The following is a 23979-nucleotide window of genomic DNA, read 5'->3' as shown; positions in this document are numbered from 1 at the left end:
AATATGAGGTAACTGTATTTATGTGGTTTTGTCTCTGTGTCTTCTATTCTGTATCATTGGTCTGCCTGTCTATTTTGGTGCCAATACCATGCTGTTTTTATTACTATTGCTTTGTAGTATAGTTTAAGGTCTGGTATTATGATACCTCCTGCTTCACTCTTTATGCTCAGGATTGTTTTGTCTATTTGAGGTAGGTCTCTTATTCTTCCAAATGAAGTCCATGATTGTTTTCTCTAATTCTATGAGGAATGTCATTGGGATTTTAATTGGAATTGCATTGAATCTGTATAGTGCCTTTAGTAGAATGGCCATTTTGACAATGTTAATTCTGCCCATCCAAGAACATTGGAGATCTTTCCATCTTCTAAGTTTTCATTGTAGGGGTTTTTCACCCCTTTTGGTAGTTTGATTCCCAAATATTTCTTTTCTTTCTTTTTTTTGAGGCTATTGTGAATGGATGGTTTTCCTAATTTCTCTTTCAGAGGATTCATAACTTATGAATAGAAATGCATTAGATTTAGGCATATTGATTTTATATCCTGCTACTTTGCTGAATTCATTTATTAGTTCTAGAAGTTTTCTAGTGAAGTTTTTTTGGATCCTCTAAATATAGAATCAGGTCATCAGCAAATAGTGACAGCTTGGGTTCTTCTTTTCCTATTTGTATCTCTTTAATTTCTTTGGTCTATCTAATTGCTCTGGCTAGTGTTTCAAGGAAAGTGTTGAATGGAAGTGATGAAAGAGGGCATCCCTGTCTTGTTCCAGTTTTTAGAGGGAATGCTTTCAGTTTTTCTCCATTAAGAATGATGTTGGCAGGCTGGGGAGATAGCTCAGTCGTTAGAATGCTTGCCTTGCATGCACAAGGTCCTGGGTTTGATCCCCAGCACTGCAAAAAAAAAAAAAAAAAAGAATGCTGTTGGCTGTGGGCTTAGCATTGATAGCCTTTACATGTTGAGGTATCTTCCTACTATTCCTATTTTTTCTAGTGTTTTAAGCATGAAGTGGTGCTGTATTTTATCAAAAGCTTTCTTCACATCTATTGAAATAGTCACATGATTCTTAACTTTAAGTCTGTCGATGTGATCAATTGCATTTATTTATTTCCGGATGTTGAACCAACTTTGCATCCCTGGGATAAACCGCACTTGATCATGGTGCACTATCTTTTTAATATATTTTTGTATGCGATTTGCCAGTATTTTGTTAAGGATTTTTGCATCTATGTTCATCAGGGATATTGGTCTAAAGTTTTCTTCCCTTGTTGAATCTTCATCTGGTTTTGGTATCAGAGTGATTCTAACCTCATAGAATGAGTTTGGAAGGGTTCCCTTCCTTTTGTATTTCCTGGAATACCTTGAGGAGTAATGGTATTAGTTCTTTAAAGGTCTTATAGATTTCGACTGAGAATCCATCTGGTTCTGGGCTTTTCTTGGTTGGTAGTCTTTTGATGTCTTCTTTTAACCTGTTAAATTTTGATAAGTTTTCACACTCCACAGTTTCCAAGGGTCAGGCATGCCAATTAGTGCCAAATCTTGTGCTGTGATATTTTAAAAACAATGAATAGTGGATAAAGAATAGTGAAGTGGTTAGGATTTCACTATCAACACCATCTAGCAACTACCTCTTCCATTGCTGAAAAAATTTGGAAAATTATTAGGTTTGTTTGCAAGTTCAGGCTGTTTTTCTATGTTTATAGATATTTGCTATGAAATAGGTTGCAACCATAACATGTCTATCAACCATCATACTGAAGACTTGATAGCCTATTCTACACAGATCAGACTTTGAAGGTGTGTTTGAAAATTCCCCAATGAGAGGTAACATATCTGTGGACAATTCAGAGAACTTAGAGAGACTGTGTAGGTTGGCAGTCAATTTGGCATGAATGAAAGAAGGATGACAATAAGTATTGAACAGGGCAGTAAGAAAAGAACCTGCACAGGAACAGATGGACTTCAACCAGGGGGAGCAAATAACACACAATGGAGAAAGGCCAGTGAGAGTGGCACTTCCTCGCCTCACTTGCACTTTGGCCCTGTGTCACCTAGAGGTAACTGTAGAGTCAAGGCTGAGCAGCCAATCACCATCACCGATTGCTAGTTCCTTGGATGCCTTAAATTCTGACCATGCAGACATAGAATGCATTATATTAGCACAAGCGTCTGTTTTTTTTTTTTTTTCTCCTTGTTGGGTATTTAGGGAATTCAGTTTACCAGTTACGTTAACTGTTAGTTGAACCAAGTGATCAGTTCAAGCCAAAGGCTCTTAAACCAAAGTGTCAACTTTGACATGAGGCAGATAATATCTTAATAACGTTCTCCAGTTTCTCTTTCTCTCCCATGATGATGGTCTTATGTTGAGAAGATGGGGCAAGAAAAATACTTGAGTTATTTCCTTGACAAGAATATCTTAATATTTGTTATCCAACTGAGACAAGTTTGTAATGAAAGACTGCCATTAATAATTGTGCTACAATAGTAGACATGAACTGCACAGTTCTAGGAATTCAGGACACAGAATCACCCTACCTATTGAAGAGAACTGACTGCTAAGGTGTGTTGACTTTGTGTCTGTAAGAAATTCAGTAGTTATTTTAAGTTACCAAGATGTTGGGGTTGTTGGTTACTCCAGCAAAACCTAGCCTATTCTGACTAACATAATAGATTAGCATCCACACCAGTGATTGTCTGAAACTTGGAGATGGGTGCATTCCCCTTGTGCTTTCAAAAAAGGCAAAGAAGTTAGGTGCCTGCATAAAGGATTAACTTATTTGATTGCTGCTCCCAAGGAGCCAATTTTCTGCCTTTATTTACCTAAGGACTAAAGGATAATTCTAAAGGCTTTAGACTCCTAAAGAGACTATTTTTAAAACCATAATAAAGCCAAGTAGAAGTTTTTACAGCATTTTACATTTTGTTACATTGCATCTTCATAACATTTTTCCAAGTTAAGTGGGACAAGCATGAGATAACCATTTTACAGATAATGAAACTGAGACTCATGAAATTTAAGTGATTTTTCCTGAGATACATAGCTGGTAAAAAATCTCCATTTGAACCCTATACCTATACCACTTTAGGGAGTCCAGAGGATTGAGATTGCAGTAACTGACAAGAGTTGAGGCTGGGGAGGGATTTTGTAACACAACTTTTCTATGTTTGCTTTGGATTACCATATCTGCTTTCTTAATAGAAACCATTCTGAAATATTGCAGAGCAAACACACATCACCAAACGTGAATTAAATAGTGAGACCAGTGAAAATTGTATTATTGTCATCCATGAGGCTACAGGGGCCACTTCTGAGAATTTTTAAAGCACCTCTTTCCCATGATTGTACCTTCTTGTCCAGAAAATTTAATAGTATAATTTGATCCCAAATATAACCAGTTAGATTTTCCTGCCCTTCTTCTGCACTTTCATCAAGTACATTAACAACAGAATAACACAAGCTACTTAGAGTGTATATTTGAATATTATTCAGATCCAGGGTGACTGTTGATTTGACCTCTATGAGCTTTAATGACTAAACACCTTGAAACTGTGCAAGAACAAAAAGCAAAAGAAAAAAGTTTTTAAGATATGTAAAATAAGAATTCAAAAATGAATTGCAGGTAAGAATAGAGTTCAATTCTGTCATTCAATTCTTAGTTTTATCTGGGTCAAAATTCCAAACAGGGGTTGAAGCTGGATGGAACAGAGGGTGGTCTGTTGGAGTATTCGAGGGAACATGGCCCATCCAATGAGGAGCCAGTTACAACTGAGGAGAATGACAAAACTCATATGAACAAAGTGAACCTCATTTTTAGTGCCTAAATTGCATTTCTAAATTCAAACTTTCAAAAGCATGGCATATATTAAGAGAAGAAATCTTTGGTTGTCTAGTTCTCGTTCTATTTTTCCTTCGGCAAGGTAAAATTATTAACTTTTCATTTTAAAATTAAAGAAAATAAGGCTCCAAGTGGTTATGTTAGTTTTCTAGAACAGAACAAGCTCTAATTAAAATTTAATGCATATCTTCATGATATATTAAAGTATTTTTATTCCTATGAAAATTTGCCAATAAAATGTATGGAGGACCAGTAACAAATTGATTTTCTGTTACCTGCCAAGTTCTCCAACTTTTTAATAGTGAGTTATAAATATCTATCCCCAACTAATATATTCATATTAAAAGTATTCATTTTTGCAATTCAGTTTTCTTTTTGAGCAGTATCAGGCTCAACATCAGAGTACTCAAGAAAATAAAATGCACAGAACTCAAGCTGGGTCTCTTTGTGGAATGTCACTATTTTTAAGAATTGTATGAGACACATTACCAGGGTAGGTTTGGAGCTGAGTGGATAAGTTTCTAAGACTGGCTTGGGAGACAATATTAGATTTATTAACTGTTTTGCATTAATAAAAGTTTATTAATATTTAGTAAATTAATTTAAAATCTAGCTGCATTTATGGAAATAATTCATTTTTTAGACCTCTGGTGGTTTCTTGGGGTGTTCATACTGTTTGACCAGGATAGTTGAATCTTGGGAGGTGTGCTTCTCTTCTGTGACATTTACTTGCACACATGGGGTCCTCTCTGTTCTCCCTCTCTCGCTACCCAAAGAAGAATGCAATGCTACAAATACATGCATCCATAAATGTAATTTTGTATTCTGCCACTCTTGAGCAGAACACTTGGGATTCACATGTTAACATTCAGGGGATTCCCTTCCACACTCCATGTAGAAAATGGAATGTGTTCTCTGAATGCATATCTTACTTCTTTGCCCTCTCTCCATTGATGCCTCTTCATGCAGTGAGCTCCCCTTGCAGGATCAGCACAAGTCTGCCTTGGAGGAAATTTATGACATTTTCTGCTCACATACAGATGGCCCTGGAGTGAATATGATGCAGTAATTCAAATTGGACTAGCACCTTTCGATCTGTTTATGAATGGTGTTGCATCCCCACGAGTGAATTAGAGCACTGCGGTTTCTGGGCAGTGGTATTATTCTTGCAAAATTTGTGCTGAATTAAAAATATATATCATCTAGGAAAGAAATAAGAAACTCTGGCCCTCTAATATTTATCCAGACTGAGTTTCAGTTCCAATGCAGTTTTCAGTTATCCTCACTGTAGATTTACTGTTCCTAACTATTGCAGCGGGGATAAGCAGAGATTGTGTTAAGAATATCCGAGTCACAGCTGACCTGGGGATTGCTCCTGCTTACGTGCTTAGAAGTGCTAGCTTCTAAGGGAGGAAACTCATTTTCGAAGGAGGAAAGTTGGTGCAGTTGGGCAGAACCCAGTTCAAAACCAGCAAAGTTTCCACATGGACAGTTTCCTCTTGGAATTGAAAAATAGTCAGCTTTTCTTTTTAGTCTCTTTTTCTCAAGGAAAGCTGTGCACTGCAATTCAGATGGGAAGTAGGATGGGTTGTTGAAGAAGGCAATGGAATTAGAACATGAAAAATGACACTGAAAAGCAAGTGACATCAGAGGCAATGCAAATTATGTTCTTCATTGAGGTAATTTTCCTTTCCTCTCCCTAGGCAGAAGAGCAATAGGCTGTTTGGGCAGAGTTTAGTCTTCAAGGAGTCTAACAGTGGTGAAAGGTGTCCAGGTTAGGGACTGAATTAAGAACCCTGGCCTTATTGGAGTAATGTACTAACTATCAAAGCTAATTAGTTTTGTTGAAGCATTTGAGCAATGTGACAAAAAGAACAAAGTAAGAAATTTGGTTTGTTTTAGCAAGGACCAGGGGCCTGGTATCTCAGCCCCATATGTCACAGCTAAAGATTACCCCCACCCCCTGTCCTGATAGCATTTCTTACTGGCCACCACTTTTCTCTCACTAGTTATATCTTTGTTTGGTATAAGTGTGTGGGAAGTGAAAAGTGCAAGGAGTCAGAGTATGAATGAATGAAATAAAAAACTATTGCATCTATTCATTTACACAAAATAGAACTGATCAAGTACCTACTCAGTAGCAGGTGTACTTAGTTGCTAGGGATTAGATAAAAATACAAGGCACAGGCACTGACTTTAAGACACTCAAAGATCTTTAATAAGATGCTATCGCACCATGACAGAGGAGAGTCAGAATAAAGAAAGCACAAGGTGAGAGGTTTTCTTAGCAAAGAAAAGGTCAAGGCTTGGTGAAGTGTTTTCTGTGGCATTTGAGTGGACTTGAGAGTACCCTGTGGGCAGGACATATGTTTCCATGGATAACTGGTATTATATACTTTGACAAGTATTTATTTGGGTTCCAGGTTATAAAAAATATTTTAAAATGCTAGATCTACCACTGTGCATTATCTGGATCTAGAAGGATTTTAATCTAATTGAGAGAAAAGATTGATCAATGCCATTGCAGCTTTTTCAAGTCATAAGAACCCATTGAACCAGATGTCACCACATGATAACAATGTGGCAGAGATGTTAGAACCTAGTCAAGTAAGCATCAAACACCAGAGGGTTTTGTTTTCATTTGAAGGCTGTTGTGGTACAGAAGGAAAAGATTATAAGGGTCAAACACATTGGTACCATTAGTGGGAGTATAACTTCAAATGAGTTCCCTATACTCATTAAACTTCAATTTATGCATTTATTACTGAATGAATGGATATGCATGAAAATATATAAAAACAAACTTGCAGTTAGTATACCTGCCCTTGTCTAAGTATACTAAGGTATACTAAGGATTGGATTATACTGTGCCTGCCATACAGTGGCTATCACATAGTAATATATATTGTTTAAAGATCTTTGTGATGTTCTACTTTTTCATTATGAATACTTGTGCTTTTCTTTAGTTGTCTTTATGAATTCAGAGAAAATGAAGGAAGGAATACTCAACTTCCTTAAAATAGAAATATGCTATAAGAAAAAGTGTTGTGAGTATTCAGGTATATAAAATAAGAATCACCAAAATTCCTTCATTCTCCTACCTTTAACCTGCAAAGGGTAAGACTAGATAACTAATATCATGAAGCTTTCCCAGGATGTAGTTGAAATACTTCAATCCTATTGTCCAAAGCCTTAGCCAAAAGATTGGAGTTGGAAAGGAGGGAGGCATGATATCTGAGAGGTCAGGAGAGGGCACCCTCTACCAGTGCTGAAGAGAGCTGCAAGAAGTGGAAGGGGGCAACTGGTGCTTTAGGTGTGAATCATGTGAAAGAAAGAGCAATTACCTCATCGCTTCCCATAGATGATTCTGGAAAAGGATCACTCCCTTCCTGTGTCTTGGCCCTCATGAACTGGGGCACAGCCATATCCATTATGCTCCAATATGCTCATGCAAAAAAAAGGCCCTTCCCAGGCTGCCCTAGTTCCATGCTGTTAGAAGCAGAATGGAGAGCAAGTGAGCCTACTTTGGAGTATCTGGTGGTAGGGCAAGTGTTATCATAGGCTGAGCAGAGGTGATGACAAGATTCAGGTCACTATAGCCTGTAGCAGTCAACCAAATATTTAGTCGTAAGTCGATGTCAGGACATCAGGCTCTGACCAAGCAGAAGAAAAAGACTAGGTGCCTTCCAGCCTCAGAACCTTCAGAGACCAGGTCAACAACAAATCTGTTAATAAAGCGATTCCCTCCAAATATAAGATGACACCACACTTAAGTCCCCACTCTACAAAAATAATGGTCCACCCAACTAGACTTGAATATACCAGGAACCAGCTGTTGGAAATGCAGTGCGCTTCTCTCCTAATGACAGATTAAACATTTTTATCAAAGAAAGAAATGGTCTTAAGTGAACTTTGTCAATAATTCTTTATAAAAAATATAAAAGTACACAAGAAATTTGAAATAATTTTACAACCAATTCCCTGTACACACTATATTCTGCAACTCACATTTTAATAAACTTGCTTGACCGCCTGTCTAGTCATGTGTCCATATTTTTCTCTGTCGATCATTGACATATTTCTGCTACATTTCATAATGAGTTTTAGGTGTCTTCCCACCAAATATTTGAGCATGTGTATCATTAACTAGAATTCCATATTTGTTTATAGTTCATTTTTTTTTCTCCTAAGATAAAATTTGCATATAAGGAATACATAAATCTTAAATGTAACTTTGAATGGTTTCTGACAAATGCATACATGTGTGCAGTCCAAATCTCTAGGGAGGTACATGACATTTATTGTCTTTATGTCTCTCCCCAGTCATCCCTGCCCCATCCTAAATGTAAGCATTTACCATCATAGATTAATTTCACCTGTGTCTGATTAGGACAAGTGCAGTTGTACTACATGTAGTGTTTCATTTGTGCATTTTTTCATTTAGTATGATATTATTGAGATTCTACCATGTTTCATGCATGGAAGAACAATTGTTTTTTTGTTCTTCTTGAGTATTGACTAATATTCCAATATAGGAAATACATACCATCATTACATGTTGATGGATACCTATATCTGAGTGTTTTTTTAAAAAATAAACATCCATCATGTTAGACTAGCATTATAATTTCATCTAGCACTTGGGACAAAAGTTAATGCTAATTAGCATGTGAAGGATTAAGAAAAGACTAGTTTGATTGCATATAAAAATAAATGTCATTTCTTTTTGAACATCTTAAGCTATAGTGTGCTTAAGTCTTTTAACTCTACTGCAGAGACATCCAGTGAGAAAGAGCTCATATTTCATTATAACAATCTCTTTTTTCCCAACATATCTCAGAAGTGTGCTTGTCTTCATTATGGCCATTAACCTTAGAGGATGAGTACTGTTCTCCACATGGGGTCACATCATTGTCATGATTTCATAGGGAGGAGGCTCAGGGTAAAGCAGAGGCACTGCGGTGACATTAGCCCTTGTCACTCTTTCTAATGTAACCTCAGCCCCTTTCTTTCTGTCATTAAAATGAGATTCAATCATGAACTCATTGCTTAAATTGGCACACTTTTCTCAAAGTGAGAAGATGGAGAGTCAAATACAGTGAAGCAGGAGGAAAAGCAATTTTCAAATTGTAGCAGCAGCTCTTGACAAACTTCAAGGTAAGGGAGAATAAAAGAATGTAGTATGTACTTTTAGCAAAAGTGGATGGGCTGTAGCCTTGCAGCTTCTCACCTGACTAAAAGAACATGAGTGGGTCCATTGTTAATTTCATTATTAAATTGGTATTTTCTTAATCAGCAAGTACATATTAGAGTAGTTTTTAAAACAATGAATTGGTTTGATTCAGCCTCCGGTTGAAACAGTTCAATCAGCTACCAGTCTGAACTAAGAAGAGCGGCTTTTTGTTCTCTGTTTTGTTGTTTCTGTCAAAAAAATGAAATTATGCTCAACTGAGGACTTGATGATAGGAGTCACAAATGAATACATCAGTCTAATGTTCTGATCAATTCCTTCAAGTGTCATTAGGGAGATAGAGGGCTAGATCTTGAGAGGAAGTGATGTGGGAAAGTTTACAGTTTTTCCTATTAGAATGAACAGCTCCTTGGGTGCCTGGGGTCATGTTTTCTAATACAACTATCATTACTGAGTCAAGATCTTCAGGGTCCAAGTCATAATCTATGTTTATGACTAATGCCCCTGACCTTGTGAGGCCCTGTATGACTAGGTGCGTTCTTGGGGTCCAGGGAATTATTATGTTTGAACATTCCCTTCCAAAAGGAATGTTCTTTGGTGTCTAGAGAGGCCCCAACTGTGAGACATTGGCCCCAACTGTGTGACACAATGACAAGTACCCTGCCATCTGTGCTTTAAAGGGGGGACAATAGCAAAGGTGGTCCCCATGGAGCAAGGACAGAATTGAGTTGCAGTCGCTCATTTCTCACTAATCCTACTCTTGTGAGATTTTGAATTGTTACTTTTCTTATGCAATATTATCTAATGACCTATTTCCCTCATTTTAAGTTAGCACTCTTCTGAAGCAAAAACTATAGGTTTTTACTTCCTTCGGAGGAAATACTATATTACAAATTTATTCATTAATTAATGTGAATAATAAATGTAATTCATTTGTAATAAAAATCCCTGCATTTTTAGCTTTGTGACCTGAAGCGAGCTGTTTGCCTAGGCATTTGACTTATTTTCTCTGCCTTTCCTGAAAGTTGACTTTAAAAAAGAAAGTTCAATTCATGTACATTAAGACTTATTGCATCTCACTAGGTATAACTTTGTTCTGTATGTTTTAATTATAACAGTGACTTGACCAATATTTAGGGAAAAGAGGTCTTAGTGTCTGTTGGGGAGAGTCAGAACCCATTGGTTAATAAGGTTAGTGTTTAAGGATAATTCACATCAGCAGCAACTTAGAAATGAATCCTCTAATGTCAGAAAGGGTGGCTGTAGGTGTCCCATGTTCTGACGAATTCCAACCCTCATATCGGTTATCAAAATAGTGAAATGAAGTAACATGTCATTGGGCATCAAATGCCAATAAAAAATTCTTCATGATCTCTGATTTTTAAGCAAATACAGTTTTGCTAATTAAAAATGAAAAGATGATGCTACCAGGGAATAAATAATAGTATATTCTCTCTAGATTTGAAATATTGTTTCTGTGATCAGATTAATAAAGGTTATAAAAAGGGACTACAAGCTTGATTTTTTTTCACCAAAGGTTGGGGCAGGTCCCTGTTTCTCTGTTCTAAGCTGTAGGTCAGAGATGAAACTGGTTTTATTTCATATAGGGCACAGCCAGAAAAGTTAAGATTAACAATTTCCTATCCATCCCTAATTTTTCCTTTTTTTTAAGTATAAAGCCAAGAAGAATGGGGAAAGATGAATAGGTACTTTTCTTTATGATCTAGCATCTTATGCATAGAGCTTCTAATTCCAGAGATAATTCAGCAAGATATGCACTGATACTAAATTATATTTTAGTAAAAAAGGTGGCATAGTTTTATTTTAACTGAATTCTAACTCCTGGGCCAGTTTAGTCCAAATATTTATAAATAAACAAACTCAGGATTAAAATAGAGCATTCAACTTCTGTGTTTAAGTGAGAAGAAATTAGGCTGCAGTCCTGCGTCACTTGATGGGGACACATTCTGAGGAAGGCTTCCTTAGGTGATTTCATTGTGGTGCAAATATCATAGTGTGTGCCACACAAAACTAAATCAACTGTGGTGTCACTAGCTGATAAGATCTTAGTAGCCCACCATCATATATGCAATCTGTTGTTCACCCAAACGTCACTGACACCATCAATGCAGCACATGACTCTAATACACACTGGAAAGTCAGAGGACTAGTCTCTGACCAGCCGTGAGTTAGCAGGTCAGGCAAGTTTAAGAACCGTTATCATTATTGTCTTTATTTATGGTACATTTGACAAATGTCATGGAAAATCTACTACCACTCAAGAGTCCGTGTACATAAAATGAAATCTCTCATCATTTATACTAATTTCCCAAATGTCAGTGAGGTTGAGTAGAAAGAGACTGCTGTATTTAGATCAGTATAGACAGTTTAATCCTAACTCCCTATCCAACTAACCATGACTCCTTAATTTAGCTACCTAACATTCCCATGCCTCAGCTTTCTCATCTACCAAATACATATAATAATATTTTCAAAGTTTATATACTTAAATAATGTGTACCTTAATAAATGTAATTCATTTTTACAAAATGAATTCATTTTTATAAAATTAAATGAATTATTTCATTTCATAAAAATAAATTTAAAAGGGTGTATACTTGTAAAATATCATTTTATAATTTATATAAATTATACACATATGTATATAGTACATACATATTTATATTTATATATGTTCAAATATATATTAATGTATTTATGTTTATACATATTTATATATTCATATTTATATTTATACATATTTATATACACACATATTTTTATATGTAAATGATTAATAGGTGAGAAAGTTCTTTGGCAAGTTAAAAGTATTATTCAGTTTTGAGTTATTATTAATAATGTAAGACTTGAGGAAATATAGGGAATAGTCTCTGCTTATCCAGCTGGCTGTGGGAAGAAGTGTATAAATGTGAAGTCACAAATCGTTTTTTTGAACTCTCATAACCAATGTCTCCTGTCATCTGCCTGAATGGGCCCTGGTGCCATTCCCTGTGAAGGCAAAATTGCCTCAGTAACTAATCCAGGTTTGGATGTCCTAGTTTTTTCAGTTTCTTTACTCTGTTGTTAAGTACTTAAAAGCCAAATGCTAGAAAGACTAGCATTCGGAACTAGGCTTCCCTGGTCACTCTAATGACCTGTCCTCCTCAGGGGATTTATAGATCTTCTACAGCCCTTTGTTTGTCACACTAGAAGTCCTTAGTAAGAGGGAGAAGCTGTGTCATCCTGCTTTTCTCCACAACTCTCTTACGCTAGGATCATATTGAATCACTAAAATACAAATTTCAGGTTGAGACTGGAAATGAAACCAATCCAGGTCCAGGGCAAGAGTGCACTGTGTTCAGCATGTCGAGTTCCGGCATTTGAATCCTCATGGAGGGGCCCTAAGGACAAAGTCATTATAGCAGTCTTTATTCACTTGGTGAATGCCTGGAACAGAGAAGTGCTTCATCTTTTTAAAATGAATCAATGAATGTGAACTCTTCAGGAAGTACCTACTTTATCCATAATGGAGAGAGACATATAGAAATACGACAGTCTTACATTGAATGTTGTCATTTACTCCAGAAGATGAAGCATGAATATAGGAAATACTTGACCATTAAAATGAGGTGTTTTTAGTGATTGAATGAATGATTTAAAGTATAGGGCAAAAGAATTCAGATCAATTAGGAGGTATCTTAGGAAGTGGAACTTGAGGGGGATTTGGAAAGAATGTATGGGATATGGGAAGATGAAAGAAAGTCAGCATTCCAATAATTGTAATATCATGAGCAAATGTCTAGAAATGGAAACGGGTATCACTTTGGGACAATGGGGGACCCCAGGAGGTGAGTATTTAAAACCAAACAGGATGTGACACATTGTGATGTAACCTATGGAAATATTCATAAATGTTTAGAAAATTATATATGCAAAGATGTTGATTGTCTAAATTTGCAAAAATTGTGAAGCAATTTAAATTCCACCAGTAGGGGAATGGTTAAATAACCTCTGGTTCATTGACACCATCAAATTTGCTAGGAAGTAGTTGAGAAGAATGAAGCAAGTCTTTGTGTGCTGACATACAAAGGCCACCAAGGAAAGACCTGACAGCGTATTAATGGAGAGAATGCTTTTATGTAATGTCTGCTAACTTTGAAAATTGATTTTAAAAAATCAAAGTGGTGCTTCAGGAAGATCAATGTGATGGCATTGTACCGAATTAAAAGGGAGTGATTGGAAGTGATAGGAATGTTAGGAGACGTGTGCAGGAGCAGAGATGCCCAAGGCCAAGGGTGGGGACCTAGCTGAAAAGGAGGAAGAGAACCCAGAGGCATACATTCTGATGAATGATTATGAAGGACTTTGTGACAGATTTTAAAATAAAGAAGAAAGAACAGATATTTCCTGGCCTAAGTGTGGGAAATACACCCTGAAAAGTGATTTCTACCAAGTGGAACAGACCAGTGCTTTTAGGAAACCTTTAAGAAATGTTTCATGTTTTTGTTTCTCAGGATGGAAGAAACAGTACGAAATCTATTGCAGAGTCAAGGACCTCCAGAGCAGAAGAAAGAAGAACCTGTTAATATAATGCCCTATCAGGTACACCATGTTTCTGACTCTTGACTATGTACCAGTCTGCATGCTTTTCTTGTTGATAGCCATCCAGTTACCTCTGGTTTGAGGAATTAAATGCATGTTTTATTTGTCATTTTTTTATTGAACTCTTACTTTGAAACAAATCATAGGTTTCATTGTAGCAAGATACAAAAATATGGTGAAACAGGAGACTTCTAAAGGTAGTGCATTGCCCTGTGATCAGGGCTATGTGAGAGGTGTCTGCAGCATTCTCTGGGAACACAGGGGAAGCAGTGACTCATCCTATCTGAGGAGCTGAGGAATGCTCACCAGAAGCATGACATTCAAGGTGACTGTGAGGAGGAGAGAATGAGGGGAAGGGCATTCCTGATTGTGAGAAGGCTAGAAAAGGTGCACTAGCCTCTTGACAGCAAGCCCATGAGATTAAGTCCAGAGTAACTGAATAATGACTTGGTGAGATATAGAATTTGATAATGAGACCAAGGGTACACAGGGTGAGTTCTGGATCTGTATGTGTGCTCAGGAATCTGGCCCTTCACCTGACTATGTGGCATCTAAAGAGATCCAGAAAGTAAGGGGTCATTTAAGTACCAAATCAATATCTTCTCTTGATGGTGCTCATTCCATAGTCCTTTGAAACTAACAAGGTGGCCAGGTTAGCAAGCAGGACATATAATTTGAGTGTGGCACCCACTGGCCACCTGGATGAGCCGGCTTGTGCAGGGTGGGAAAGGGAAGTACAACAGAAGTAGCACAGGGACTCTATGTGGATAGCTTTAGGAATTTTATTGAAGATAATTTAAAATCACAAATAGAGGCCTGATATTCACTATACAACTATGTATGGTAAGCTAAAAAAACTAATGAAGGCAAAGAAATTTGAGATGACCACTGGAAAACCCTAGAGTTTTGCTCAGTAAAAACCAAGTGGGTTTGGGGAAAGAAGCATAGAAAGCCATCTTTTTAGGAGAATTTTGATTCTGTTACCTGAATTCATGAGTTCAGAGTTTCTGTAACCCAATGTATTATGAAGAGGACAAGGAATGGAATCTGATAATAAAAGTCAAGGTAGCATACAGAGTTGTGAGATCATGGCATAGTTAGCCCTAAGCAGGCTGTGCTTAAATAGTTGACTCCTGAAACATACATGGGACTATTCTACAAAGAGGAGGACAACTCCTCTCCATCTCCAGTGAACACAGTCCCAGGAGTTGATTTGGAATACCTCAGAGGAAATTAAAGTTAGCTTCAAAAAGACAACAGAAGGTTGACTAGATACCATTCCTAGCGGGAAAGACTTTTGAGTGGTGGTCTTCACATAACCATTGAGCTTTTCCTTTAAGGTGGTCATCTAAATTTAGGACATTTAAGTCCTACCAACCCAAATTATTCCTAGGTGTTATATTTGCTTGATAGAAAATTGAGATACAGGTAAAAAATGGGACTTGATTCAACACTGAGTCATAGGCTTTGCAGCCTAAAGGAAGCATGAATCTGAAGCAGGTTATTTTCTCCCCTCACAGGTAACACCAGACTCCATTAAAACTAAACAATACTGCATCACACTTAGGCTTTTTAAAAAAATTTGCTCACTGTGCATTCCTTAACCAGATTCTTATTTCCTTTAGGTCACTTCCTCCCCAGTCTTTTCACCCATAATTAAGCAAGTGTGTATTGGAGACTCTTATCATTATCAGAATTCGCTTTGTGAAACTGGAAGCTAGTTTGAAAAACAGATACACTGATAAAACTGTGTTTTGAAAATATTCCCTCTCCATAATTCAGTCTTTTAGTTTGGGAAAATAAGCTCTTCCCTCTAAAGAGAAGACAGTTATTTAATGCTACACAAAGGGAATGTTATAGTCATTGTTCTAATTGATGGTAGGTTCCTTATCTAAAAAGTGGGAGAGGGACTTGGGTTACATGGCCTGTAGAGGTCATTTATATATTCAACAAATATTTTTTGAATTTGTAAGACATGTGAGGGACAAACTTGTACTCTTTCAATTCAAGAAAAAGGCACAAAGTAAAGGGAAAGATGACTGGGCAGTACTGAGTCCTAGGGAGGTCCCCTTCACCTCTCAAATTCTGGCATTCAAAATATGCCTTATTGCCTATCATGTGCATGTCCTTGAGTTAGACCCCAGCACTGCTACTTTGCTCATAGTGACAAAATAGGTTATGTAAGGTGAACATGGCAATACTAATGAATCTCATTGTTTTATCTTCTTGAAGCCAAATGTTGTTTGGGGCAAGAACTATGCAGTTTACTACTTCATAATATGAAGTGTTCTTGATGAATCTGACTCAGGTTTTCCAACTTGCAGGATTTTTGTGAAAAGAGCTTTCCTATATAAAGTTTAGGCCCCCAGAAAAACCTGTAGTTGGTTCCATTTTTCAACATGGTGGAAGTATTTGTTCTGAGGCTTTTATCATTGAACTAGTATTATAATAGCAGATTAATAGTATCTGTGTTCTGGGCCCATGCTTTGCATGCATTAGTGGCTGTGTTTTGTTCAAGGAGTGTATTCCTGAAGATCTCATGTGTTCTTTGATGATTTATATCTTGCGTCATTCAATATGAATTCTCTTAAAGGATAGCGGGTGTTTCTGTTCAGCAGTCAAAGCATTCCCTTTATTCTGTGATCAGTGGTTAATAGTTTACCAACCTTGCCATTGTGCAGTTCTTAACTTTTTTTTAATTTCAAGAATTTGCATGATTTCAGGTTTTATGCACGAAGTGATAGTAAATATTTTGTGGCCATGATTTCCAGATTGCCTCATTCAGAGCCCCATCAAATGTCACTCCACTTTAGTTCAACTTTGTGTGGGAGGGCCTGACCCTATTCTCATTTTACGGTATGTGGCTCAGGAAGCAGTAAGCACTTGCCTGAGGATGCACAGCTAGGAAGTAGTTTAGAAAAGATGTGAACCCTATTCAGTCTAACTCTACAACCTCATCTCCTATACTGAGAAATTCTAGAGAAATTAAATGATAGGGCCCATGTTACCCTATGGTTGTTATCCAAACGGGGACCTCAGCTGGGCCTGTCTGCCTTCTATTTATCACTACTTCATCCCTCCGTCATTATTCATTCAGTCATTCATTCAAATGATAGTTATTCATTTACCTTATTAGTAAGTTAGTTTTCTCTTACTGCTGTAACAAATTTAGTGGCTTAGCACAACACAGAATTATTCCCTTTTAATTCTAGAAATCAAAGTCTGAAAGCAAGGTGTTGGCAGGGCCACATTCTTTCTGGAGGCTCCAGAGGAGAATCATTTTGTGCCCTTCATGAAATCTACCACTCCTGGACTTGTGTCCTTTTTCACCATCTTCACAGCATATCTCTTGTCTCTGCTTTGCCATTACATTTTATTCTTCCGTCTTGCTTCCCTTTTCTAAGGATCCTCTAATTATAGTGGGTTCAATTGGGTAATCCAAGTTCTTTTTCTCAAGATTCTGCAGACATTATTACCTCTTGTACATATATGATTGCATGACCGTTGTGATCCTACAATATGTATAATCAGAAAAATGAGATTATACTTCATTTACATTTGATCTATCAAAATGTATAAATGCATTTTACTGTCATGTACAACTAATTAGAACAAACAAATAAAACATTTAAATTAAAAAAAAAAAAGATTATTGATTTAAGCCCTGTGTGGTGATATCCTCTTGTAATCCTACTTACTCAGGAGTTTGAGGCAGAAGAATCTAAAATTCAAGGTCAACCTCTACAAAAGCAACTAAAATGAAGGGCTGGGTGTGCAGCTCAGTGATAGAGGATCTGCTCAGCATGTGTGAGGCCCTGGGTTCAATCCCTAGTACTGGGAAACAAATCTGCAGGGTCCCTTTTGCCATGTAAGGTCACATTTTATCAGGTTTGGGGCATTGAAATGAACATCTTTAGGGAGGAGGACATCCTTCCCTCTGTCACACTTGGTAATGCTCACTGGCCTGACAATGCCCAGTAAACATGGAGCCAAATTCTGGAGATTCAAAGATGCCTGACATAGGATCAATTTATATGTTACTGCAAGTTGGGGAAGGGAGAAAATAATTACATACCTTCAATGGTGTGATAAAGCCAGAATAGAAGCTTGCACAGGTTCTGGAACACAAAGGAGCTTGCACTGTTGAGCCACCTGTACTGTTCTCCCTGACGAATCTACTGCCTACCTTGGTCTCATTTTTAATAATCTGTTTTCCTTTCTGTTGTCTCTTAAAATGGACATGAGAGTCATGAGCTTCTTCATGAGTCCCATGGCCTTCATTTCTCAGAACATTTTATGTCCCTAGTGTTTTAGGACCAAGTCTGACTGTCAAGTCACCTATATTTGCTGCTTTAGTTTGCAAAGCACTGATATAAAATAGATCTCCTTTGTTTGCTCTAACAGCCTCTAAAATAGATATTGTCATGTTCATCTTAGGATGAGGCTCATAGAAGTCTGTTTGAACTCTGGCAGATGCTAAGTGCTAAAACTAGAAATAAGTCACAAATTCTCCTAGATGATATATATAGGATCAAATTGAGCAATGTCTGTGGAATATCTTTATGGCAGTAGGATAAAAAGTGGGCATAGTTTAAAATCCAAGGTCATGAAGTCACTATTTCAAAATTTAAAAAAATAGAAAAGCAAAGCAAAACAGGAACAACAAAAAAAACAAGTTAAAGTAAACTGAGATAAGTTAATAAGCCATTAAATGTTCAAGTCTCATTTCCCCTGTGGGAGAGACAGCTGTCTGAGTAATAGAGACATTATCATTATATTCAGGGCAGGTGCCATGTGCACCTAGGACACACTTGTCTCATTAGGGGAAAATATAAGACCTGCAAAGATTGTCTTTAGAGGAGACCAAGTTAAAATTCTGAAATATGTTTCCTTTCTGCTTTGTTTGATTTTCCAGCTGATTCTCTCTAGGTGTTTTAGGATTTCTTTTGTATTATATCATATACTCTTACCACTCATATCACCATTTCATTGAATTAAGGAAATTTATGTTAGGAAAAAAAATCACAATTAGACATGAGGTGGAGTAGTTAAGGATCAATGAAATAGAGCAACTTGTCTGAAAGGAATGTCATTCTTTCAGTTTCATCTGTCCACATGTGTACAAACAGGCAGTCTGAGTGAGATGTGAATAACCATAACATTAACAGTGGATCCCCCCAGTATGGGCCCCTTGTGTCTCTATGTAGCTACCTTGTGTGGCTCTTCATCATAGCTGATGTACTTACACTTCTTTCTACTTTTGTTTGTGGAACACAAATTGAATCACATTAGCTAATTCATTCAGGAAAAAAATGTGTATGAGCAAGTAGAAATAGAAGTGGAGGAAAAAGTCCCACGTGTACAAACAGCTTTTGCCATTAATAAGACATATGAGTTCATATAGTCACTTAAGTTCTCTGGGTTCCTTGTTTTTCATATTTTTAAAAGGAGAGAGTTTAAACCAAATTGTGGAGCACAAATCTACATGCCTATTGTCATCAGTAATACAGGGAGTTAAAGTAAGCAAGGTATGAGAAAAGTCAAGTGGTCTCTAGGGTTTACATTATATATTTGTAGAATTTTGATAAGGAAATCAATAAAATAAGGAAGGGTTTTCCTTATTTTTTTTTTACAGAAAAGGAAACTGAGGTACACACAAAGGCTAAATCGCTTGTCCAAACTTGCACATTACCAGTGTTAGGTCACTTGAGCTCTTTTGTACCCTTTTAATTGGCAGAATAGGGTGCCATAAAACTGGAGTGCAGAAATTTTGTCAAGAGACTTGGAGAGTGATTTTCACACTGAAATGCAGAGAAATAGACATACTGATCAACAGAATTACACTGTTGTCCAAGTTTGTCTTCACCTTTCCACCTTCTTGGAGAGCCCTGAACTCTGTTTTCTGAGTCCAGTTTCAGTGTTTCCAAAGATGATCTAGGCTCAGTCATTGATCCCTCTGTGTCTAAAGCAATATAGTATTTTACCAAGTTACTTCTATTTGAAGTGACCTAAATGAACATCAAAATTACTCTTTCCTTAAATAGTTCTTCAAAAGAATCATCAGATATGATTAAGGATGCAGAAACAGACCTTTTCTACTTATCCTAAAACCTGTCAGTCATCAAATATGTATATATCCATTTCTTCTTATGGAACCCATCACACAACATGGTCTGGGACCTTCCTCACTAATGCCCAAAACCATCGTAGGAAATATGTTAATTTTTCACAAATTGTTACTCTTCTCTGAGGTGGTGGGGAGTTTTTTTACTTTACACTTCACCTCCTTCTTTCCCTGTAATGATTTAAGTATACGTCAAGCAAATTCAAAAATTTAAGTGCAACAGAAAGAGAAGATAAGGTTGACAAATTACATTATTTAACAGTCAATTCCAAAGGATAACTTTTCTAAGAAAGCCCTAACTTCTGGCTGGTCGTAGTGGCACACCCTGTAATCCCAGAGGCTCAGGAAGCTGAGGCAAGAGGATCGCATGTTCAAAGCTAACCTTAGCAAAATGGAGGCCACGAAGCAATTCAATGAGACCCTGTCTCTAAATAAAATACAAAATAGGGCTGTGGATGTGGCTTAGTGGTCAAGTGCCCCTGAATTCAATCCCTGGTACCCTCCCCTCCAAAAAAGTCCTAACTTCCTACATAATTGTGTTTTTTTCTTTTTCATAAACACAAGATGAAACTGAGATGTTTTGTAATTTTCAGTAGCCAGAAAGTTCTTATCTTTATTTCTAGTTCTTCCCAGGCCTGGCTGAATCTCAGAATCACCTGAGGGACTTGTAACAGAATTAGCTAATTGGGCACTTCCTTAAATCTGCTGAGTTGAAATGATGAGGGTTAGAATTCTGCTTGGTTTTGTTGTGTACAACTTTGATGGATCATTTTGACTCCTCTGCTCCATAGATCTGTTCTGAGAATTACTGAGGCACTTCAATACTCATTCTTTCCACTATTGCCTTCCCCTTCATCTTGTAAGGGAGGAAATGAAATTGAAGTGAAGTTCAGAGCCCAAGTGCACTGGCAGTTAATTAGCCAAGAAAAGTGAACTGCTTAAAGAAGTTGATGTAATTCATATAAGTTATTTAGAAAGTGTTTGCTCTCCTTTCTTTCTTCCTTTTTTTTTTTTTTTACCTAAACAAAATATAGCAAATAAATGCAAAGACACAGATCAACAGTAAATACAGGAATATGTGCACACCGGATGGAAAAATGATCTGAAGTTCTATTTGTTGACTGTATGGCTAAGTGTTGGCACAGTTATTTGTAAAATTGCACTACACAATGGGGATATGGAATATTTTTATTGAGTACTTTTGTTTATTTTTGTGGCCTCTAATCTCAGGAAGTCTCAAGTGTTTTTGATTCTGCCTAAAGAAATTTCGTCTTCTTTACTTTGAATTGCTGTGAACTTTGAATAGCTGCTGAAGTGGATTATGGTGGCAATGGGAGTATTTTTATTATTTGTTGGTTTTTTTTTTTTAAAGGGCTGAAACCATTCCGTAAGGAAGCAGTTTTCTTTATTCCTGTGTGTTTTACTTTAAGTAATATCTTCTGTTCATGTAATGCATTCAGATAAACAAGGTAGGATTTTGCCAAGCCAAATATGTGCTTAGACTCAGGGCATCCAAAAGTATTGCTTTTCATGACAGATAAGCATTTCTTTTCTTTTTGTAATTATTCTATGACTTTTACAATTTCACATCCTAGAGAAATGCTTCCCAGAATTCTTAAACTTTTCAAAAACAGTCTTATTTGGGAGCACCTACTTGTTGGCATACTAACCAGAGTGTTTGCCTTATAATTCCAAAGCCATACTAAATTCTTTCAAAGGAATAGAGAAGTTTTAAATAATATCGTTGAGAGTTTGAATAATTACCAACAAGCTTCTCATGAGCTTAGCATCCTGGTTTAATAGATTCTGACTCTACTTTCTTGTTTGCAATTTTCTGCCTCAATTCTGCATTCAGCTAAGAATATGTACCTTTTAGATAGTTTGACCCTGAACTGAATTTTTCCCAAATAAAAGTGGATTATAGTCTCTCTGTTAAAATGTTATAACCTATGAGTAAAATGGTATGGAGAAGCAGCTTCTCCTCTTACAAGTCATTGCTCCATGGACACTCTACTTTCCAGCTTGTCTCTGCAGAAGGCCAAGACTGATTTTGAATACACAGTATACATTTCTGTTTAGGAGGTTCTGCAGGCAAGATTCAAAAGCTATTGACCTTCAGGAAGTGTGTGACTTAGGTAAACCTTGGACACTTCTGATTATTAAGCAGTCAAATCAGTTATTTCTTCCTTTCAGGAAACAAATGAATTTGAACAGATAAAATCACGAAATCAATCTTGAACTTTGACTTTACTTTCTTAACTCAGTAGAGGCTAAAAAGTTTTGGTTCTGAAAAAAAAATTAGTACTTGGTTTATTAATGCTTTAGGAAATGGTGACTAAATAGTCTGGGAGAATGTATACTTTTTAAAAAAATGAGGAAATAGTTCAAAATGAAGTAGAAAGTGCCTTCTGGAGGAAAAACAACAACAACAAGAATTGCATTACTGAGATCTCCCCTATACAGTAGCCTTTCAGCTATATTGTCCTTATTGATTTTGTCTGCACAGTGAGTACAAGGTGGCAATGAAGAGAAATGGCTAGGTTTAGCTGGAGAGGAAGGTGCTCTGGCTAAGGGTTTGCTATCTGCATTGAAGCCATTGCAAGATTTGGGTGTTAATTTGTCCCAACAGACCCAGAGGAGGCAGCATCACAGGTTTTGCAGAACTTGGAGGCTTGTGCTGGATCTGCACAGCAGTTTCTGGGCTTATAGAAGATAGTCATCTGCCCAGAAAATGTCTTCCCAGGACCCAACTCTCACAGAAGGGTTTGGGATGGGATAGTTTTCTTCAACTACCTGTTATCCAACACAGAGCAAATCCATAGTGTCTCCAGCACCTGAACTTGACGTGTTTGAAAGATTCCCTAGGTTATTTGAATATATGTCTATGGTTGTGCATGGACCAACTTCATGACCTTGAAGATCTTTTCTGCCTAGATCATCTATATAAGGAGGGACCAGAGAAAGAATTTGTAAGGAAGTGTGACTTACAGGGGATAGGGAAATTTAAGGGGTCAATGGAAATTCAATGATTGTTTCTTCTTCCACTAATAATTTTGCTGTTTATGTAATCCTAAACTATTTAAGATCTTTGCCAGTTGGGCCACCCCCCAAAGTGGAGGATTTGGTCACAACCCATGCATTGGGCTTTGTCATCTTCTCAGACCCTGAAGTATGGAGATACAGAGAAGCTATGGAACTTACATCACTTCCCCCCATCAGTTAATCAACCATTTGTTCAAATATAGGTACAAACAGTGCTATTTCTTCATTTCCCTAGGTAAGAACTAATGTAGATTTATACAGGGAAAAAAAAATCTGATCAAAGAGAAGTGGGAGAAGATTTAAAAAGAATGCATGTTCCTCTTCTCTGTAATGGGTACATTGAAGCAAAAGGAAAAGGTGGTCATTTTCCAAGGGCTTCCTCAGACATGAGTTCGTGTCATTATGAGAGAGAATGTATGAAAGCATGCACAGCACATTTAAAGTCTTCAATAAGCTGTAGCTATTACCATTATTATTCAGCTAACCCTATCTGATTATCTGTTGTTTCCTTTCACACTAACAAATTCTTCCCCTTCCCCTTTCCTCTGGGTACAACCACACTGGAGATTTTTAAATTCACATGTTCAGAATTGGAGGAAGTAATGAAACTATGAGAAATATAGACCCCTCGAAAGTGCCTAAACTGGGATCAGATTCCTAGGCAGGACTGGTGTGTTTGTTGCTGTCTTCTGTTGCAGACTGTCTTCCCCATAACCCGTTTGCCTGCATTTTCCCACTTAGACACGTTTCTCTGAAATTCCATTTATTAAGGCACCCTTCCAAGAAAAAATGTAACAAATATTTTAGAAAGGGTAATTCATACATTAGTGTGGACTAGTTTAACCTTAGGGTTTTTCTCTATCAATTCATCTCAGAAATTTAGGCCATGATATTCTGAGGGGAGGGAGGTAGGAAAATAATTTAGGAGTTTGAAATCTCCCATATTGATCAACTATACCTGAGATTTCACTGTGTGGTGACCAGGAGAAAGCTATTAGGAGTTAGCATAGGTTTTCATAAGTGAGAACAAAACCAGAAAATGCAAATTGTAACCATCATTTGAATGGTTTACCAAGGGCCATGTGCATACAAAATTGCTGTTCTTTGCTCTGCTTCCGTCATACTCTCAGGATCCAGACCTGAAGCTTGTACATCTAAACAAAGGTGGGAGACCTGATCTGCTATCTCAAT

The 23979-nt window shown here is 37.1% G+C and overlaps 1 protein-coding gene across 5 annotated transcripts in view; it reads left to right on the top strand.

Moving 5' to 3' along the window:
• The window catches only part of Nckap5 (NCK associated protein 5), an 863608-nt gene that overhangs the window by 540267 nt on the left and 299362 nt on the right, over positions 1-23979 (top strand). For all 5 annotated transcript variants that reach the window (XM_047544852.1, XM_047544850.1, XM_047544849.1 and 2 more), the window contains one exon: positions 13535-13622. In XM_047544852.1, coding sequence (XP_047400808.1) covers positions 13535-13622 — 88 coding nt within the window. The remainder of the gene's footprint in view (positions 1-13534; positions 13623-23979) is intronic.

The sequence above is a fragment of the Sciurus carolinensis genome, chromosome 3, assembly GCF_902686445.1.
Source record: "Sciurus carolinensis chromosome 3, mSciCar1.2, whole genome shotgun sequence".
NCBI classification, from domain to species: domain Eukaryota; kingdom Metazoa; phylum Chordata; class Mammalia; order Rodentia; family Sciuridae; genus Sciurus; species Sciurus carolinensis.
This window is presented reverse-complemented; position numbering and strand designations above follow the sequence as displayed.